The following is a 21,906-nucleotide window of genomic DNA, read 5'->3' on the forward strand; positions in this document are numbered from 1 at the left end:
CCTGCTACAGATTCAATAACAGCTCCTCAGTGCAATGCAACTGTAATAGAACAACATCCTATGGAGGAATCTCAAGTAAAGATCTCTTAAGAAAAGTGGTAGTACTATTAGGCCAAGGATCTTGCATCACAGTGCCCTTAGCAGAAGGATAAGCCAACTCTGAATTTCTTCATGTCACACAGGTTTATACAGAGAAATGACTTGTGACCACTTTCCTGGACTATCACAACTGCAGCACTCATGGTGTAATATTCAAGGTATCAGGGATACAAAGTTACTTCAAACACTTTTGATATGTATTTACTTCCACCAATGGCTTATACTGACAAAAAAAAAATGAAGCTACAAGAGAAGAATGAAGCTGCTGCACTCGAGGGGGAAAAAAGCAAGACAGTAGTGTCAAGTGCTAAAAGGAAAAAAAGGAACAGATCAACTACTCCATTACCAACATCTAAGGGACAAAAAAGCTGAGGAAGCCTCAGCCAACCTGGATGGATGCTGCAGGTAGAAAGAAATTACTGCTAAATTTTGTCAGGGAAATGGACTGCCAAAGAGCTTTCTGGGAAATGTTGCTCCCATGACTTCCAATTTTTGACAACTTGCAGTTCTCTAGATGCATTGTGATGGACAGCCATTTTCCAAATAACATGTAATTTTGGTAACAGCTGCTTTACTTCAGCATTTACTTCACACTTTGTTAGGTCCCTCCTCAGAGCACCCAGCACAACACCCCTGAGGTCCCGCTGCAGAGCAGCTCTTTCCTGCCCTATTTTCATTCTCCAGGCACATTAGCAGGGGAGCATTCAGGCAAAACTCCAGGTCAGACTACAGAGAAAGCTTGGTAAACAGTGCATTGTTCTTGGTAAATCTCATTAAGTGATACAAGACTTTGATAACTCTAGATAACCTAAAGATTAAGAGGAAATAAAGATGGGTATCTGAAGTGCTATTCTGCAACTCAGGGCACTGCATTGATTCTCCTATCTGTCAGTCTGCTGTGTTGCCCTATACAGTGAGAGTGAAAATGAGAAATTTTAAGAAAAATTAGGAGTTTCAATTCAAAAAAGTGTATCTGACAGTCCCATTCCAATTAACACAGATACAGCAAGTATCTCTAAGATAAAATCTGCTTTGCCTGTGATTTGCACTACACAAGTTAAAATAAATCAGTGTACGCTGTCAGATACCAAGCTGGTCAATGAAATACTCCACTGCTTCTGTTTGCTGTCTGCCAGTCCCTAAGTGACCCAGCTTTTTTGTACTTGAGGTACAGCTACTAGAGAGTAGTAAATCTTAACTCCTTCATAACCTGCTCCCAACTTAGAAGTGGATTCCATCCTTAAAACAGAAAAGTTTATAGTTAAAAAAGAAGCCACATTCTCCTTTGAAGTGACAAGACATTCTCATTTAAGGATCAAGCTTTAAATGAAAAGCACAAGCTACAACTGAGAAAAATAACTAAATCCAGGATCTCTCTGGAAAATAAACTTTGCAAGCCCTGTGATTACACAGAAAGATTACACTTTCACAGGGAAAAATTTTTGAAGAAATTTCCATACTGACGATAGCTGAAAAGTCTTAGACCAGAGCAGGGAAGGATGTCTGAATCCTCACAGGACTCCTTCCAAAGAAACTCTATCAAGTAATTACTATCTCCCATCTTGATTTTACCTACATCACATTTCACCTGATCTTTTAATTAAGTTTTCAAAAAGTAAGATTTAATTGAAACATCAATTATGGTAAAACCTAGCTACATATAATTGAATTTTCACTCAGAAGTAAAAATTATTTTATTTACATTTTAAAACATTTTTGGCCTACTTACTCTTTCTTATTTCCCAAAAGAAAAGGTAGGGACTGCTGACAATACTGCAGAAGAGCAACATCAGAAAACAGAATTAATTACCCACTGGGGAAGTATCATTAAACTGAGCACTAATAAAGTAACTGTGAGTAGGAATGGAACCAGTTGTGATAGCTTCTAATAAAGCACTAGGCACCTATAATGAAGCACAAAACAGCTCATAGGTGACTGGATCTCTGAATTAGTCACTACCCACTCCTACCTTCCCAGTTAGTATTATTTATACTTGCATACAGGAAGGAAATAATAAAACCACAGTATTTTCCCCATAAAATTTTACTATCCATTGCAAAGCACACATGTTGATGACAGGCTTTTGTCAATGAGATTGGGAAGAAGACACTACTCTAGCAGAATGCTACTCTTCCTGTTAACAAAGATCACCTCCTTAATAACAGAATCCTCATCCCTAATACCTGTAACTTACTGCAAAAATGTAACAGCTAGAAAAGCTCCTCATGGACTGTGCTTCCAATGCAGTGTATGCTTTCAATACTTTAAATGTCTACTGCTCATCATCTTGATGATACCTTTCAAATACTGTAAAGTTCATATTCACCTGCTCATTCTGAGTTTACACTGTTTTCCTTTCTTAGTTTAAAGGGCTTTTTAACTGCTAATATGTACAATATATACAAAAATTTGAGCAGTGTTTCAGTATACCATATTAAAAAACTCAAGCTTAGGAATGATTTACCAAAAGCATTTAGTGGCAGTCCTTTAACGACTCTTGTGCCATTTGCTCATAAGGCACAGAGTAGGCTTGTGGGAGAAACTGAAAAACAAGCATGGTCAGTAATACAGCATGCCAGAGTACATTCTGGAAGTTAAGTCTACATTACTTCACTGAGATACATTTTAGAATGCTTTTTAGAGGTGGCCTGATTTTTGGCAATCTTTTTCTTCTCAATGACAAGTATGTGCCAATTTGTATATATATATATCTATGAATGCACAGTTTGCACTTCCAGTCAAGTAGAATTGCCTACAGTTACAAAATCAAGTAATAATTAAATCATAACATTTGAAATTCATTTAATAGCAATTAATTATTTTTTTATAAATAATTTACCTGCATTTCACTAAGACTGAATGTCAGGCAGTACTGAGACCAGACTTCTCTGAGAAGTACCACCAACAGCATTGCCTGTCTACAGGCCAAATACACACCAAGGAGGGACAGAGAAGAGATTTGACTATAGAGGAAATTACCTGAGGAACTGAAAATCACACTATAATGTCCATTAACAGAAATTACAGTGTTGAACAGGTTATGACTGATAGAAAAAAATATTACTATTTGTTTTTTAAATAAGTCCAAGGATACTTTTGAGAATGCAAACATCCACCTTACAGAAAGAAAAATGGAGGCATAAGGCACCACAGTCACTTGATGATCCAAATGTCAGAAAACAACAAATCCAAGAATTACAGATTAGTCTTACATTTATTCAGCAAAAGACTGCATCAGACACTTGGGGACTCACTGTGCAAGTCATGTCTTTCAACAGCACAACAGACATTTTCTTACTGTAGGTTCACCGAATGGTTTTGGCTGGAGAAGACCTTAAAGATTATCTAATTCCAACTGGCCCACCACAGGATGGGCAGGGACACTGTCCACTAGACCAAGTTACTCAAAGCCCCTTCCAGGGTGGATCTACAATTTCTCTGGGCAGTCTGTTCCAATGCCTCAGCACCTTCACTGCAGTACTTCAACTGAGTGACAAAGTAAAACAACTACATGCATATATTTAACTTAACATAAGACTGTAATTCAGGCTTATTTATACATTACACAAAAAACTTCATGTTACGGCAAGACGAGTTTGAGGCTTTGTGTCTGTTGCTCTTTGTATCAGCATATCTTTTTTTTTTTCCTTGCAATAGCGTTCTAGCTATGATTGCTTCTACAGCACGCAAGTAAACGGAATGGGCTCCAGGTTGTAGAACAGGCAACCTCATCTGGTACACGCAAGGGCAAAATTTACTGTGACTTAGAAAACCGATGGCTACAGGCCCTGTAACAAGACAAATTTCCAGAGTACAAAACACATAGAGCAAGGGTGAAAGTGAAATGTAGCAGACCAGACACCTCTTGGCGTATTACTGCTTCAGGGATGTATGTACTTTAGTGGTTGATAATGCTGACAAATAGAAATACAAACCAAAGAACACTCAGAACAACTGTGAAAAAGAGACAGAGTAAAGCAAACACTTCTCAATCTATTATTGCTTTGGGGATACACATATTTTAGTGCTGATAATGCAGGACAAATAGAAATCCAATGAAAGAGCCCTACATTACTTCTGGATGATTCAGCTACATTGGAAACATATTTGTGTGAGACTGAGAAGCACACACACATGCATGCACAACAAGTTGAATCATTTGCTTCAAGCAAGAAACAGAGCATTGCTGTAAGCAAAATACCACAGAAGATGAATAGCAAGATGAATAGCACTTATGTTGTAGTTGATAGCTTGAAATGTATTTTTCTCATCTTTTAGTTGTGATTTCCCCCCCCCAGCTTCTCTTTCTCCTAATTGTTTACCTGGCGTCAAGTTACCATGGTTACTGAAGTTTCTCTCCTCAGCACCACGGTGAGAGGCCGGATAGAGTAAAGAGAAGACCGTGCTGGCATTTCCAGCTGCTTGAAGTTTCTTTAGCCCAGGAAAGCACGGGGTTGGGAGAAGAGAGACCCTTCTTTCCAACACGGAAGTTTGTAACTCTGTTTTTCCTGTCCCAGAATGCCTCTGAGCTATGGAAGCTGAGCGGGCATGCTTACCTTGCCTTTCCTTTCTTTCCCCCCTGTGTTGCCAGGAAACCAAGCCCCCCTCTCTCCCCCTCTGTCCCTCTGTGGAGAATACTCCTACACCTCTGTGGGCATTTGAAGAAGTTGGTGTCTGTTATTTCTTATCTTGGTGTGTGTAACCTTGATTTGTAGAAAGTTTGTAAGATGTACTAACTGAGAAAAATAATTGGTTCTTTCTCTGATGTTCCCACCCTCCGAGAAACCCTGTTAAAAGAAACCCCCCAGACCCCAAATCCTTGGTCTCTCGTCCTTTGGATTCCCCTTCACAGAAATAAACTGTGGAATGCAAACCAGAGAGAGAGTCCCCCCCTGATTTCTTTACTCGCTCTATAGACTTGAATTCTTGAAGAAAATCAGTGAACCCCACAAACATATGCTGGCTCGAAACTCGAGTGAAGAGAAACCTCATCACTGAGCTAGCCAGGCCACACTCGAGAAGATCGAGTCACACTTACACATGTCGTATTTATTTATCTTCAAACATCAGTTTAAAAGTCTTAGAAACTTTCCTAGAAAATCTGCCTAAAGATATACTTTTCAGTTGTAGCTCAGTATGACATCCACACCTATCTTACAGACCTGATTTTATATAAACCTACAATTACTTGAATAGATTAGTATCTCCTGTAAAGTACTGTAATAATTTGTAGCTTATCAAGATCATGAGATAAAGAAATCAATTTTGCTGGGAGAGTGCCAAGTTAAGCCTTCCTAAGTTCTTCCTCTTGCTCCCTGCCACAGCACAGATGAAACTAGTTATCCTAGTTACATCCTGCAGGTGTTAAAACATATAAATCCATATTATCTAAGTGAAGAAACCCATCCCTATTTGATAAAAATTTAATAAAAAATAAAGGACTGAGACAAGAACTATATATCCGTACTTGATAAAAAAAAAATAAATCTTAAAATAAGCAGAAAGAATGGCCCCATACCCCAAAGCCATTCTTCATATCTTCTCCTGTCCTCCAGGACACAGCTGCAAAATCTGTTTCAAACACACTAATCCCAAAAATCTGTATGTTTGGTTTACAGTATCCTCTTGCATAACCATCTTCAAATAGTGCTTCTTTAGCACTCACACTTCCAGTTCTTCCTTCTGTGCACCAGTGCAAGGACTGATTTCCCTACATTCCAGTCCAAATGAAATTCCCTGGAGAAATTTGGGGGTAAGAAGCTATTGCAGCTAGAAGAACGGAAAAACTGACTAGTTTGACTGCATCATAGTTCATAAGAAGTCCCCATCACACTTAACACACAAGCACAGTTCCATTCTGTGTATCCCACAGAGTCTCCAGGAAGAAAAGCAGAATGAACACCAAAGCTTGAGACAGCAGGCTAACAGGCAGCCCAGGCTCACCCTCATCCAAACAGCACAGTGCCATAGAGACTGATGCTTCAACAACCCATCTGAAACAGTCACACACAAATCCATACTCTGGGGTCAAAGATACAAGGGAGTATATAACCATCAGCAGAGGCTCTCTTAAGTCAGCCAGAAACATGTTAAGATTCTACACAAGGAACACCAGAAAACTTGTACACAGTCCCTTAGAAGTTTCACCACTACAGGGTGAATTACTGAGAATTAGCTTCTGAACAGATTAAACCCAATTGTTCTAAACAGGTGACTCAGATCTTGCTAAAGATCCAACTAGTATTATAGAGACAGGACTGCTGGTCTTGAGTTATGAGAAGAAGCCTTCTCTGCAGTCCTGTGTAACAAGCTTGTTTCCTCCTGTGCAAGGAAACACTCCACATCTAAGAGGCTAACGATGAATAGCTCAGATAGTACATGGGTGTCAGGCAAAGCAATTAACTTGGAATCAGGGAGAGGTCTGTAGACTAATAAAACAGACAGTTTTTGAATGAAGGGAATGAGTAGGTGGGGACAGAGTAGGCACAATCAAAGCAAAAACACAAACAGTATGTCTTCTTATCTTAAAGTCCCCATCAGAGACACAACAGAAACAACAAAGCATGACCTAAAAAATATGCCGTGAAACTCCAGCTTTTTCGGAAGGACACAGGCTGTTGAACATGATACTTTGTGTACCCCAGCTAGCAAACCTGCAGGCTGGGATCAGGAGCAGAGTGAAGCCCTAAACCTGCAGGATGGCAAGATGCACAGAGGAAATCACACAGACCACACAGACGCAAACAAATATTGTGCCCTACACAATGTTAGATTTCATGAGAAATAGTATCTTCTCATCCAAATTGTCAAAGAACTTAGTAAAGTAAAATTCCCACTCAGTAAAAGGGAAGTTAACGTTATTTGTGTAATGCTCTACTCAGTGTGTGCCCACGTTTCTACTAAATGCACAGATGATTTTTTCCAACACACCAGTCAATCATTACAAGAGGAAGGATCTGTGCTTTCTCTTCCTACCCAAGAACAACACACAGCACAAAACCAGACACAAGTACTAGCTGAAAATATTGTCACAGTGATTGAATTTTTGGGCTCAAACATCATTAATGCCTATGTGCAACATTTAGCCTTATCCACCTCTACTTTCAGCATCCTAAAATTGCCCAGGTGACTTTGGATTTCATTTGTACCAAGCTGTTCCAATGTGAATTGGACTGGTGAGGTCAGCAGCACCTATGATTAATGCAGGAGCAGGGAGTCTACCAGGCAAAAGACTTAGCTGAACTCCATAGTGAATAAAACCAGACTTACCTTTTCCCCTCAGGCAGATTCCCCATTCCTGTGCTGACATAGCTACTACTGACCTCAACAGTCCAATAATCAAGGACCTGTGAACAAACAAAAAAGGTCACTGGTATGCAAACACCTGCTGAAGTGCATGCTTAAAATACACACTGCTTTGGAGTTAACCACTACTTCCTCCATGCTCAGTAGTTCATCCATTACCACACTGACTTCCTCAGGTGTTAGACTCTCCACACGCTCCAGCCAACAATCCTAAAAAAATTAACTAACCAAATCAGAGAACAAGTACTTAGTGGAGGGTCCCTATGACTTTTAGCTCCTTAACCTCATAAACAAAACTTCCTAGGTAGGCAGCTACAAGCAGAAAAGGAAGTTCAAAATAACAGGTAGAGCAGGTCTTCATACAACAAGAAACAGCAAATAAAGCAGACTGACCTGAACCTTAAACACACAAGAAATTCCATAAGAATGGGTGTTTCTTCCCTGCTGTCACCTGTTGAACAAGTAGAACCCAAAGGAATACTAACTCTGATTTGAGTCCTCTGACTTTGGGATTCTTGTATACCATCCTCCACCTGCTATACAAGAATTTAGGCTCCCAGCTCTCCCTGTTCCTACCTGCACTCCAGTTAGATGTTCAAACAGGCAGTAAAAATATTCCCTGTCTCCAACACCTCATGTAGGCTCTGTGCTTATCTTTATAGATTGCTGAATTTGCTCCAGCCTTCTTGTCATGGCTTTCAGCATAATTTATTTAGTTACCTACACTTTTTCTATAAAAATCTCCTAAGTACTTTATTAAGTATATTTACTAGCTTCAATAAAGTAGTTTTGCTTCTGAATTTCTTTAGGGACCTTTAAGATAGTAGCTTTTTTTCCTTTCATAACTCCTGATAATTTTTACAATTGAAATATTGCCAATTTTTACAGCTGGAATGTGAAATCTATGCTACAACAGCATGAGAAAAAATTGCAACATGCTCAGAATGTAGCTGTCTTCAGCATCAGGATCATCTACCTCTTCCTTAAAGAAATTATTGAATCCTAACTGCCTATTCATTTCTGTGAGGTAATGATAGAGTAAATCAACAACTGTTTTTTCCAGGTTAAGTACTGCAAGTTCTTCCAAGAATAGAGATGTAAAACCAAATGGGTCATATTTCCATAATATTAGTTAAAAACCCCACAGAATCACATATAACTACCAAGTATTGTAGTACCATTACAGGCTTTGAACAAGAATCAATAGTAATTTAAGGGAAGACATCAGAGGGATGCAAACAGGAGCTGCCCATTTCCACCAGCTGGTCTGGTCTTCTTTTGGAGGTTAAACTGCACCACAAGGCATGAGAACAGGATGGCACCAGTGCTCCTCCTCCATGCCTGCTCCTCTGGGCACAGCAGCTCTGCTCTGGTACTGCACTAGGGAAAAGGAGGAGTACTTCTAGATCTGCTCATCTCCTGCCCTTGGAAATGAGAGAGATGCAAAAGCAAGATCTAATGAACTGCAGAAGACAGCTCAGTGAAGGGCATGAATCAAGGCAATTGCTACAGTTTTCAAATACTAACTTTTCTATTAGAATAAATGCAATTGATGGCTTATGAACAATGGTACTGCTCTGGCAGCAACATATCACTCCTAACAACCTGAAGTGATTTAATGACACTAAGGTCACCTTCATGTTTTTATAACTCTCAACTTGAAGGAAAGAAGACAAACAATCAGACAAGAACAAACAACCCAATGCAAAACTTCAACATCCACTCATTTATTAGGAGTGTGGTCAGTTTAAAGTTCAAATTATTGGTGCCTTCAAGTAGGCCCAAGTTCAAAGTTCTTATCTGGTGAACCAGGAGTAGGAGCACTAAAAATATGAAAACATATCTAGAGAACTATCCAGTTTCATTAAGAAAGGGAGATTCGTCAAGTCTGTGGGGTTCTTGCATCGAGCAAGTATTTAAGAGAAGGAACGGGAATTTCTGAGCAAACAGAAATTAATGCCAGCAATCAATTCAGTAGATGTTTCTCAGAGCAGTGCTCACCAGAACACATTCCCTATTTACAAGGCCATATACCCCACAACATGAGCAATACAACCTGTGTAACCCCAGGCAGGTTCTTCTGCTCTTTGCAATTTACAATGCATTCCCCTGTATTTCCAGAGAAAGGCAGTAAGTAGAAGAGCTGTGGCTAAACACGAACACATACCTAATACTTCCAGCTGCTGGAAAGCAATCTTTTTCCAAAGCGATTATACGCATAGACACATTAAAACCACAATTACTGGTTTTGCTTCCCTTGCAAGGGAAGTAACAGTGGAGAAACGTGAGGCTCCTAAACAAATGAAAAGGGAAACAAAAGGGTTGCTACTTCTTGTTTCTGCAGGTTAGCCTGCAGAGAAGGATTGAAAACTCTTGCCGTAGGGCTCCCACTTATGGTACAAGTTTCTAGAACTATTTAATTTTGTCTAGGCTGTGAAAATATGGGTGACATCAAGGTGACTGCAATTTTAGCTACAAATTTTTGTTTACCATAGCAGGTTCTCCACCATTTCTGGCATCTCCCGGTTTTGTATCTATCATCTGGAGATTGACAACCACTTCACTCCTGTCTCAGAGACAACTGAGCACACAGCTGTATGTGCTTGGCTGGCTGTTCACTAGATTAGAGAGCTCCTCAAAACTACCACTTCAGATGAGACTTGTGGAACTCAGACCTTCCCAAATACACAGTGTTGAAAACAGAACAGAAAGTTCTAGAATTGAGGCCTGAAGCAATTGCCTCAGGCCTTCAGGGAGAAGAAAGGGAATCCTTACTTTTCCCTGAAGGCTATTCAGCCTTGCAGTGTCTGACAGCCCATGTGCTAAAAGCATCAGGTATTACTGCCATTCTTCACACTGCCTGGGAAGTTTTTTTGCCTGGAAGTTGTCTTGTCACTCAGGAGTAGAACATGCTTATTGCTGTAGAACACTCACAAAGGATGAGCTCCAAGGTCAGTGCCAGGTGGTCCTGAAAAACATCAGCTCCAATGAGAACCAAGGAGCCTTTCAGGCTAGCCACGGAGGAGACTCCAGAGAGCTGCTCCCTCGCTGAATTACACTGGAAAAATCAAGGGGGGGGTGCAAGAAAAGTTCAGGCAGAGAAGCTGGGTTGACAACTCCTGAATACACACAACACCCATCCAGAGATGGGGGGAAAAGTCCCTGAGTGACAACTAAAGGACAAGCCCAAGGTAAAGGAAAAAAGTTGCATTTATCAATAAACATACACCTTGCTTTGTTTTTTAAATTTACACAACTGCTTCAGTGTCTGAGCTCACTAGCACACAGCCACATGAAACGATGGCAGAACTCCAAAGAAAGTCAACCCAGCTGCAATCCCTAGGGCCCACATGGGGACTTCAAACAAGAATCTGCAGTTCAAAAGGGAGGAACACAAAAAGAAGTCTGTCCTCAACTGCAGACGAGCAGACACCCTTAACTGTTCAGCTGAATAAGAGACCAAACCTAGGGGGAAGTGGGAACTCAGTGGCCAACCCCATGGCTGAAAAAGCATGTTGTGGCCCATCCAAAGCCAGCTAGATGGCAGGGGTGGGCTCTGGAGTCACAGTGTGGCATTTCATCCATGCCAGCAGCAGGTCTGCAAGGGACTTGGGAAGGAGGGACAGACTGTCTGAGCTAAGAAACCTAAGTTCTATCACCCTGTATATAAACGGCCAAAATAAGAAACCACCTACGAAAATATCCCCTTCAGAACATGCATTTGCTTTGAATAAATCCTTTATGAAACCAGTCTAAATCTGACAACAAATCAGAGGAAGATCAGAAATCGAAAGAACAGGAATGTGGGCTTTTAAACCTTTATTTCTACAACTGTCACATGCAAAATATATTTTAGAAGAGTTTGCACACAAGTTGCATCAAAAGACTTACAGAGAGTTTAGCTGAAGTAATCATACGGCTCCAGACTCATCCAGAGCCATGTTACACAAGATATTTACAAAAGAATTAACAACTGCTTCTCTTCATACTTGTTCACAGGCATAACCGGTGCCAAAAAAAGCCCAAAGGTGGAACTCTGCTCTCTTGATTTTCATCAATCACTGGTTTCAGGCTTCCAGCAGTTCAATGCAGACCCAAGCTCTTCACAAGCTTCACAACAGAAATACTAATGGAACAGGTCAGATGTGAAAGCCCACCAATGAAGACCAATAAAACAATTCTGCAAACAAAGCTAGCCATCAGGCCCATTATACCTTTGTGGTGCCAGCATGCTGCACAGCAACAGTTGCCCACTTTGAGTCCAACCACCTTAAGTGGAAATTACCCAATTTCAGGACTTCTGTAGGACTTGCAACCCAAAAGCTTATCATATTTGAATGTAATAATCCCTAAGATTCCTAAATTACTACTTTTGAAAGAAATAAATGTATTTTTAAATAGGATATATTCAATTAATCCCCACTTAAAAGCATACATCTGCTATAATTAATCTTGAAGTCTACTGATAATAAGATAAGAAAAAATATAATTTAAAAGATCTTTTCAACACTTCCTTTCAGTGATTAACTTTTTTCATTGCTTCTCAGGATACAATTGGCAAAGTACAGACTATTACACTCAGAACAAAAATTAAGTGCAAGTTCTGACAGTGCACAGCACGAGCCAGCAGTCAGCACCTTGAATCTGCCGCTTGGACTGTCCTCAGATATCCTCCCCTGTCCCTCTGCTGACAGGACTGGCGCAAACTTCAGCCAAACAAGTGACTCAGACCCAAAAGTCCCAGCTGAATGATTTGCTGTCTCCAACATCACAGTAAATGGATGCCACTGTTCTCCTGTCCCTGTAGCAAACAAAGCATTTTGAAAATAAGCCCACCTACAGTGTCCACATGAATTTTTCAAGGTAAGGAAATACCTGTGTTTAACACTGCAAGCTTCCTTCAAGTTGCCTTTTATCAGGAGTAAAAAGACCATAATTTCAATTTTATGTCACCTATGAAATGGATGCTTTCTATTTTTTCCAAAATAAACAAAGATACATATAATCCAACAGGGATTATGTTTTAAAAGAAATGTTTGACCAAGTACAAGGAAAATCATTTTAGAAAAACTCCCATGTTTTAAAAACAGGAAAAAAATTCTATGTTTATGAACTATGGGAATTAATTTCTTTCTGAACTTAAATAAAAACAATTGCAAGAAGGTCAAAACACCTCCCTTATGCCTTTAAAAAGTGTCCAAAAGAACAAACATCAAAAAATTCTCTTAGATACAACTCTATGTACTTTATATTTTATCCTGAAATGGTCACTAAATGTAAGGTAGCAACATTCATGTGAAAATTGCTGATTTTTGTATTATACCATCAGACAAAACAATAAGGGAGTCAGTGCTTGTTGACATGACAGTGAACTGAGCTGTGTATCCTGTCCAAGGCACACAAAATTAGAAGACTTGAAAAGATAGTTTTTCATCTTAAATTGCTGAAAGATTTCAGCTTCACTCAGAAGTTAATGTATCCTTCTAGATGTTTTTGCACAAGAATAGATTAAGCTCTTAAAATACAGAGATTCAATCCTGAGCACACATATTAATGTCAGTAGCTTTAGATCCTGGAAGCTTGGGTGACCATCTCTGGGCAGTGACAGCACAACAGTCAATTGCAACAACCCAGAAATTTGTCTCTCCAACCCCCTCCATCCCTCTACTGCCAGCTTATACCAACAAACCACTGTCTCCAGAGGTAAAAATAGCCTATGAACCACTGGAGTGAAAATTACAAGCATCTGTCAGAAGCAACACAGCATATCTGGGGGTTGAGGGTGACTCCAAAATGTACCAAGGTGTAAACTCCTTTAAAAAAAGCTGGTTGACACTCAGTGATAAAAACAGACTGAAGCTTCAGAGCTTCCCATATTGAGTTGTTGAGGTTGGATGAGAATATTAATCTGGTTTTTCAAGATAAAAATACATGGGAAAATACCTGTAAAAACTCAGTTGTATTCCAAAAAAAAAAAAAAAAAAAAAAAAAATTAAAAAAAATAATTATAATAACCAGCACACATATCCTCATCTTTCATAGGCATGTTATACCAGTTATTTTCTAGCATTTCCACAGCATATCTAGTAGTCCAGATTATATGGCAGACCTTTATTTAACCACTTTAAATATCACACAGTTTGTACTACATTATGCAAGTCCTTTGGATAAATTTGGTTATTTTTGTCATTTGGTATTGAACTATACTGTCAATAGAAGCCAACTCCACCAGGGGAGCCACAACCATATGCCAGAGCTTTTCACTCATGCCTAATTCTGTGTACAATCTTGTTTCCTCTGCTCAGAAAATGACCTACATATGTAGTCAAACGATGCTACCAGGAGCACTACATATGTCAGATTCAAATATAGCCTTTAAAAAAAAAAATACTACAGACATTTTGAGCACAAACCAAGCAATGAGCAGTAGGCTTACATTGTGAAGATACCGCATGTACAAAAGACAGTAGCCAAGGAGAAGATAAGGCACCTAACCTGGCAGATCCCCATTGCACTGCAGACTCAGTAACATGCACATATTGTAATCCTATGTAACTCTGCTTTCATGACAACTTGGGTAATGTGTACATTAAGTAATGCCTAAGCCACATATTCAGCAAGCAAACAAAACCCTGAAAAGCTTATCAATAATTGAGCATCATTTATTCTGCATGCCAAACAAGACAGGAGTATCTAATAATCCAGCTAAAGATTGTACATCCAGAGATCAGCTATGGAGGAGAAAGCTTAATGCTGTCACTTCCCGAACTGCTTTCCTTCTACAGGTGGTATGTAAGTGCTATTGAAAAAGTAACCTGAACACCTCACTACCTGAAGCACCATGCCAACACCAGCTACACCAGCTGTAAACTTAAAATCTTCAGCATCCCCAGATGACAGAAGGATAATATATTCCCATCGCAGAGAGGTGAGCTGTTGGCAACCCATGGCCAATGGGTTTAGGCAAATTAGGACATTGGACTGATTACAGCATTAAAAAAAAGTGATTTTGCAAACATGGCTATTTATTATTATCCTTTCTAGTCTCTGCTGTGTTTAATCCCAGCGATTACTCTTCTCACTCTTTGCCTTCCTTCTCAAGACAGGAGGTTTTCAGCAGAAATGACTCTCATCTCCAGTCATGCCTGGTTCTTGCTTTTAGTGTTTCGGTTCTGGCCTGACCTCAGGCTTTGGGACAGACTAAACATGAGCCACATGAAGGACCCAGCTTTCCTGTCAAACAAACAAACTACAGTAGCCAACATAAGACAACAGGAGGAGGCCTTCACCATTATCCGATGCCAAAGGTCCAAACATCCTTTGTACCAATGACTTCTTTACATAACAACGCTCATGCTAAGTGTTACCAAGCACATGCAATCCAACCGAAATTCCTAAATGTTTGGATTTTGCCCCCATTTGCTGCAATGAATATCATCTGCCCAAGTGTTGCATTCCTGGCATTTGGCTCAGATAAATTCCTAAAGAGTCCAGGACACCAGAATTGCTTGGAAATGGGCAAGTGGGAAGGAATAATGGCCATAACTTTGTTCTTAAGCTGTTTAGTCTGGAACTGTCATGAGCTATGTATTTTGAAATTCAGATCTGAAAAGATCTAAGGAAATTCTAAGCTCATGCTGAACATGTTTTCCATTTTTATGCATTTTCTATATTTCATATTAATACTACGGGGGAGAGGGACAGAAAGGGAACAGAACAGTTTCCACCATAAAAATCTATTCAACATTTGCAATAAAAGAGGATTTAGGCTTGTCCTTGAGAGAAGGTCTTTATTTCCAGAATCACCTCATTCTGTAACGGCTGTAGAAAAAAGGAGAATTTTTCCATTTCAAAACAGCTCTAAGGAAAATGGTAAAAAATGGACAAGACAGACAAATGAGAGATGTTCCTCATTTCAGCATATATCCTGTGGTTTTCATCCTTGAAAGTTTAACTGTATTCCTTTATAAATCACAGTCACAAGAAAAACAGCCATTTTCTCACAGTCAAAATTAACACTGATCTACCCTGCACCAGCAAGGGCAGAAGGAACATCGCCATATCAGCTTTTACAGCACCACAGTACTGATCATAACACAGTCATTCATTCAGTAAATGTAAAAAATCCCACATGTATCTAGAGTAGATCTCTTGATGGGTAATTTGCAGAGTGCTATAGGAAAGAAATCTAAGAAATGTATAATATTCTACACAGTTAAGAAGTTTTTACTGGTTTTCAGGTAGGAAAGCATTTGTAACACTACACCACTGCACACTCACATTTTAGCATTTCGTACTATCACTGAAGTGTCACATTACTGAACACACATCTTACACCAACACTAGGAAGTTCTGGCTCACTTTGGGCAGTAAAATGATAATGAGAAGTCTCCAAAAAATGAAAGGGAAGAAAAAAAAACTTCCACCAATTTCTAATGCCTTCATGAAATTATCCAGGCTCCCTCTGGTGGGGGATTTAATGCAGAGACTGCTCCAGTTTGCTATATGAGAACAGCTTTGAACCACAACAGTTTTTTTCTTTTGTAAAACAAACTGTGTTAGGATTGGACTCTGCAATTCCTGGAGTCTCTTGTCATGCTTCAGTCATGGCAATCTGAGGTAAAGCCTTGTTTCAGGCCCTAAACTACATCACATAAAGAAGAGCAGTCTGTGATTTATGAAAAAAAAAAAAAAAAAAAAGAGAGAAAGCAACACATTTTTAAAATATAAATTAGTGTCTTTATGCTCCAAAATCCTCAGGATATTTCTCATTTCTTCAGCTCTCCAGAGTCTCAGCAGAACAACCACCTCTGCCCCTCATGTGGACAGAGGCTAAAGAGAGATTGCTATCCCCAGGGCACACAAGAGATGTAGGGCTCCTAGTTTTCATTTCTGTGGTTTATATATTGATTATATTAAGTCTCAAGTCTCGTATCTCTCCAACAATTCGAGTATCATTTATATGAACCACTGTAAGACAATTCCAACATGTCCACATATCTCTCTCCAAAACACACACAGAGGAGTCAAGCAAACCATCCATCCATTTCATTTCTCTACACCCCCTGAAGTTGTCATTGTAACCAGTTACGGTAAAGGAACACAAGCTTTACAAACACAAAAAGACATCACACTTGGTATTTTTAGCATCTACCACTAAATATATGTACCACATATTGTCATCAATCAATAGGAATCAAAATTCCTATTATCCATTCAATCTCATAGTCAGTTTTGCCTCCTAAACTTCAAGACCAATATTATCAACATTCTGCAGCCTGAAGTCTTGCTTAAACAAAAAACACACAGAGAGGTAGCATTTAAAAAAAATAAATGAGAACCACCCAACTTGGGGTAAGAAAACTGCAAGCCGAAGATGTTGCTGTATGGGAAAACCAGCATGAGCCCTTTCATGGATGGAGTCAATTTTATTTCTGACAGCCCTTATCATGACTCACTAACTCCTCTTCCTTAATAAGGCCATGATTTGCATCAGAAAAAGTGTGTCTATAACAAGCCTGAGGACTCAGAAAATTATCCAATGGCTAAGAAACATAACTTTGCTACACAGAGGAAAACAGTTTTAGTTCTCAGTTTATCCTTGTGCTTTCAGATAGAAAGGGAAGCAAGATTATAGCAACTATAGTCCAAGGATTCTGATTAACCTCATACAGCCCATCTTAGATGATGAGTACAATTCAATTACTGCCAGATAGGATGGCAGCTGAAGCGCAACCCACATTTGAGGGATATTTAGGATATAGTTGGCACAGAAACCAGTCTCATAGGTCAGAGGAAACAGCCCTGCAAGTTCTTTGGGACAGCTATAAAGTTTTATGAGAATCCACTGCTTGTAACCTATATAGGAAGGCAAAGAGCAGCAATTCACATTCACTATGTCATTAATGAACTCCAAAGCAAGGGTTAACTTTTTCAGACCAGGGAGATTAGTACCTCATTTTGCCCCAGAGGAATTCCTTTAGTGCCCAAGAAAAACTATGCGGGGAACCAGTAAAGAGGTGTTTACAATTCAGAAAGTCCGGCGTGATCTCCTTGCCCCTGACTTCCCAGAACCTTCAAATGCAAAGCCTGCGGCGTGCGCTGTCGACACTGACAGACGACCCTAAAGATGAAACTACTGAAAGGATGCGAGACCACTCTCCCCGTACAAAAACCAGACAACTCTCCCAGCAACGGGGCAGGACCACACCACCTGTAATAAAATCGACGAGGGCAAGCACACACACCGCGCTGCGATGGCCATGGGACCCCGCCCCGGACCTCGCTCAGCCAAGCGTTCCCCTCGCCAGCTCCCCAACCGCGGGCACTCCGGGGCCACTTCGCCTTCTGCTTCACCGCATGGGGTTTGCGGGCGTGCAGGGACAGGCGATTCCCGGCTCGGTTAAACCTGCCCCGGGGGAGCACTGTCCCTGCCGGGCAAGAGCTGGGTCCCCGCGGGGGAGGGAGCCCGGCGGGGCAGTGTGGCACTCACCGATGCCCAGCCCCACCACCACGCGTCCCGCCAGCAGCGTCTCCTTGTCGCGGGCGGCGGCCAGCACGCCGGACCCCGCCGTGAAGAGGCCGCTGGCCAGCAGGATGCAGGGCCGCCGGCCGCACAGCCCGTTCAGGACGCCGCCGGCCAGGGCGGACAGGGCGGCGGCGCCCACCGTGCTGGAGACGAGCAGCTCCTGCCAGAGCGCGTCCAGGTTGAGCTCCCTCTTGAGGAGGAGCAGGGCCCCCGACACCACGCCGGTGTCGTAGCCGAAGAGGAAGCCCCCCAGGGCGGAGAAGACCGACACCACGTAGACGAAGCCGGGGGTCTCGTCCTGCTGGAACTGGCGCCGCGCCGCCCGCTCCAGCTCTCCGCCCGACGCCGCGCTGTTGAGGCTGGAACAGGACTCGGCGGCGATGAGGCTCCGCTCGCCCGCCGCCGCGCCCGAGCCGGCGGCCCCGTCCGCCTGCCGCCGCCTCTTCTCGCCCATCAGGTTGCTCAGGCTCCGCAGCGTGTATTCCACATTATCGCTGGCCTTGCGGGACATGGGACGGCCGCGGCGGCTCCCGCCCCGACCGGGGAAGGGCAGGGGGCTGAGGCGGGCGGCTGCCGGGCTACTCAGACTAGGGCGGCGGGGCTGCCGCTGCTGCCGACGCTGCCTCTCCTCGGCGCGCCCGCCCCTCTCGGGCCGCGCTCAGCTGGGTCGCATCGTCCCCCAGCCGCCGGGCGGACTTGAGGGGAAGTTGCCGCCGCTCCCAGCGCCCGGGCGGAGCTGGAGGCGGAGGCAGGCGGGGACAGCGGCGAGCGCGGCCCGGCGGGCGCAGGGGGCGGGCTCGGCCGCCCCCCCGCCGTGCGCGGTACGGGGCAGGCGCGGCCCGGAGCGCCTGCGCACCGAGCGACCCCGCCGCGCTCACTCGCGGGCGGGCGGCGGGGCTGGCGGTGTTCGCTGGGGCTGGGAAGGAAGTCGGGATGGAAGCCAGGAAGGAAGCCCTGGGTGGGTGGGCGCCATGCAAGCCCCCGGGCTGATCCCCGAGCCCGCGGAGCTGTTCCTGCTGGCAGCCCCCGCCGACATGAGGTGGAAGGGGGCGCCGGCTGGGGCTGCCCGCGCGGTTCCCGCACTGCCTGGGGAGCGTTGCCCAGGTGCCAGGCGCGCGTAAGGATCGCAGTTGTCTTAATAACTGCATCGTTTGAACGGAGACAGCGTTCAGCGTCCGCGTTTGTCATTTTCTGAAGCGCTGGGTGAGACTGGCTGTGCTGCTGAGCACGGAAGTAGCAGGTTTTCACTGCGGGGGTCTCCCGGCTCTCTTCGTCCAGGCTCAGTTGCGGGGAGCATTTCAGGTTGACTGTCCCGACCTCCCTTGCTCTCCTTTTCAGAGTGTGGAACAGGAAGGGCCCTGGGGCTACACTGCTCCAAAAAGCCCTTTGGCACTGCTACCTTTGCAGTCGCTGGCTGTCACTGCAGGGGCTCTGAGCGAGCCTGCCTGCCCCCGTCCCTGCCAGCCGTACGGGGAGCTGAAGCAAGCGCTGAGCGTGGCATGGGCACTGGAACAGGCTGCCCAGGGATGTCTCGCTCCCTGGAGGGACGTCCCTTCCAACCCTAACAATTCTTTGGTTCTGTTATCAAAAAAAAAGGGGGGGGAATTTCCAGCAGTTGTTCAGAGAAGGACAGGTTTCTTACCACGTAGGAGCAGAGTTTGGAGCTTGTTCTCGTGTTTCTGTTTGGAGTATCGTGTTTTGCTCACTCCACCTTTAAACAATCTTTTTGGGGATTTTTCACCAGGATGCAGAACATGGCAGATCCTGTTAGCAGAGAGAGGTGCTCGGCTCCATGAGGACCCAGGCAAGCTTTGCTGCCGGTGCACATGGAAGGGCCTTCCAGATGCAATGCATACCTTGGAGGAAAAGAATATATCATAATACCACAATGCAATAATTTGTACTTCTTGTATATATATTGGCATATATGGATAAAACGAATTTTTCATTCTGACTTAACTGTCTTCTGTAGAGATTCTCATAATGAAGTTACTCATAGCCAGTAGCCAGAGAATTTTGGTAATTAGCTGGATCAGTTACCAGCCCACACCTTGTGAGCAGTACTAGTCATAGCCATGTGAATTTAAAAATTAGAAGAGGGAGCAAAGTCCAACATGGCCAGCTGCACACAGCCTCTTTGGTGGTTTGCCTCTGCCTCAAAGCAAGCTGTGATATACTAATACTGATCCAGATAATACCAACTAAATAAAATAGCTGTAGTTACTAAAATAAATTCTAGTAACAGTATAATAATGCCTATATAGTTAATCCAGTTAGAGACATGTAGGAATGGATTTCTTAATACAATAGGTCAGCTTGCATGTTTGAGCATGGGAGAAGCCTGAACTAGATAATAATTAAATGCATGTTAACATTCAGTTATTTTTAGTCAAGATTTGGGTAACATGGTATGATTGGCACAGGGCATTTCTTATTTTGTTAAAGACCAATATGGGCCAACCCAATACTAGAGCAAGAATCAGTTCCAGGTTCTAGCATCAGGAATGAAGTTATGACAATCACAGAATATGCTCAGTTGGAAGGGACCCACCAGGATGATGGAGCCGAACTCCATCATGGCCCTGTGGATGCTAAATGCAAGAAGCAAGCAGGAAACACAGAGCCTGTGTGAAACTAAGTCACACAAGGTTCTCACTCTGGCCTGAGAAAGCATAAAAAGGAATCCAGACAGTCCTTGGAGAAGGACAACAACCTTTTGCAGGTGTTGTTTAGGATCCGTGTTGTTTACTTGTAAGAAACAGTCAAGGGGTGGTGTTCCACTTGACCAGTGATAGTGACGTGTAAGTTTAATGGCCAATGAGAGTTTTTCCTCTCAGACCTGTCTATAAAAAAAGATCTGGAATAATAAACTTTGCTCTCTTGTACAACCCACAAGAGAGTCTGTGTCATACTGCCTCACCATTCCTAATATAGTGCAACACTGGCTCTGCACAGCACCATTCCCAAGAGTCACACTATTTTCCCAAGAGCATTGTCCAAACACTTGAACTCTGTCAGGGTGGTGCTGTGACAACTACCCTGGGGAGTCTGTTCCAAAGCACAACCACCCTCTCGGGAAAGAACCTCTTTCTAATATCCAACATAAATCTCCTCCAACACAGTTTGAGGCCATTCTCTCAGGTCTGATCTCTACTCACCATAGAAAGCAGTGCCTGCCCCTCTTTTTCTTCTTGTGAAAAAGTTGTAACTGCACTGAGGTGTGGAGACCCAAGGGTGTGTTATACAGATACCTCAACTCTGGAGGGCCCAAAGCAGGCAAGAAGAGACACCCCTCCAGGTTGTGATGATAAGAGCCTCCCACACATCAACCTTTGCAGACACATGTAAATAGATCTCAAGGTTTGGTGTTCTATTGGTTCACCAAGTTGATGTAATCCCTGTTCCACCTGTTTGCCATTTATGGTTAATCCCCAGAAAGTTCTTTCTTCCCCTGATTCCTACTGGCCTCAGTTTGCTGCATTGCCCCACCCCCATTATCCTATTGGTTTTCCCAGACCCTAGTCATACCTTTGTACCAATTTCCCTTGTCCCGATTGGGCCCTGGCCCTCAACTCCATCCCTGTCACCCTGTATTTAATCCTGTACCCTCAGATCACTCTTGGCTTTGTACCTGGAGCGTTTTGGAGGTTAAACCATTTTGGATATCCAAAGACCCATCCCTCGCTCCTTTGTCATTGCCAGTTCTGTCGGTGGTGTGCTCTGCGCCCTGAAGGCGTAGGTCACATTCAGGAATTTGTTGTGGCATGTACAACAGTGAGGTCTCCCCTCAGTCTCCTCCAGGCTGAAAGACCAGTGACTTCAGCTGCTCCTCATGGCTTCTCCTCAAGGCCCTTCACCATCTTGGTTGCCCTCCTTTAGATGCTCCCTAACAGTTCAATGACTTTTTTATATTGTGGGGCCCAAAACTGCCTCCAGCACCCGAGGTGAGGCCATCCCAGTGCAGAGCAGCGTG

At 42.9% G+C, this 21,906-nt stretch overlaps 1 protein-coding gene across 3 annotated transcripts in view; it reads right to left on the reverse strand.

Annotated features, from left to right (window-relative positions):
* The window catches only part of LOC131573220 (proton myo-inositol cotransporter), a 147,979-nt gene extending 129,233 nt beyond the window's left edge, over nucleotides 1-18,746 (reverse strand). For all 3 annotated transcript variants that reach the window (XM_058826952.1, XM_058826951.1, XM_058826950.1), the window contains exon 1: nucleotides 17,898-18,746. In XM_058826952.1, the coding sequence (XP_058682935.1) occupies nucleotides 17,898-18,444 (547 nt within the window). In that variant the 5' untranslated portion in view covers nucleotides 18,445-18,746. The remainder of the gene's footprint in view (nucleotides 1-17,897) is intronic.
* Nucleotides 18,747-21,906: the final 3,160 nt, after the last annotated feature.

This window comes from Poecile atricapillus, chromosome Z (genome assembly GCF_030490865.1).
Source record: "Poecile atricapillus isolate bPoeAtr1 chromosome Z, bPoeAtr1.hap1, whole genome shotgun sequence".
In the NCBI taxonomy this organism is placed as follows: Eukaryota; Metazoa; Chordata; class Aves; order Passeriformes; family Paridae; genus Poecile; species Poecile atricapillus.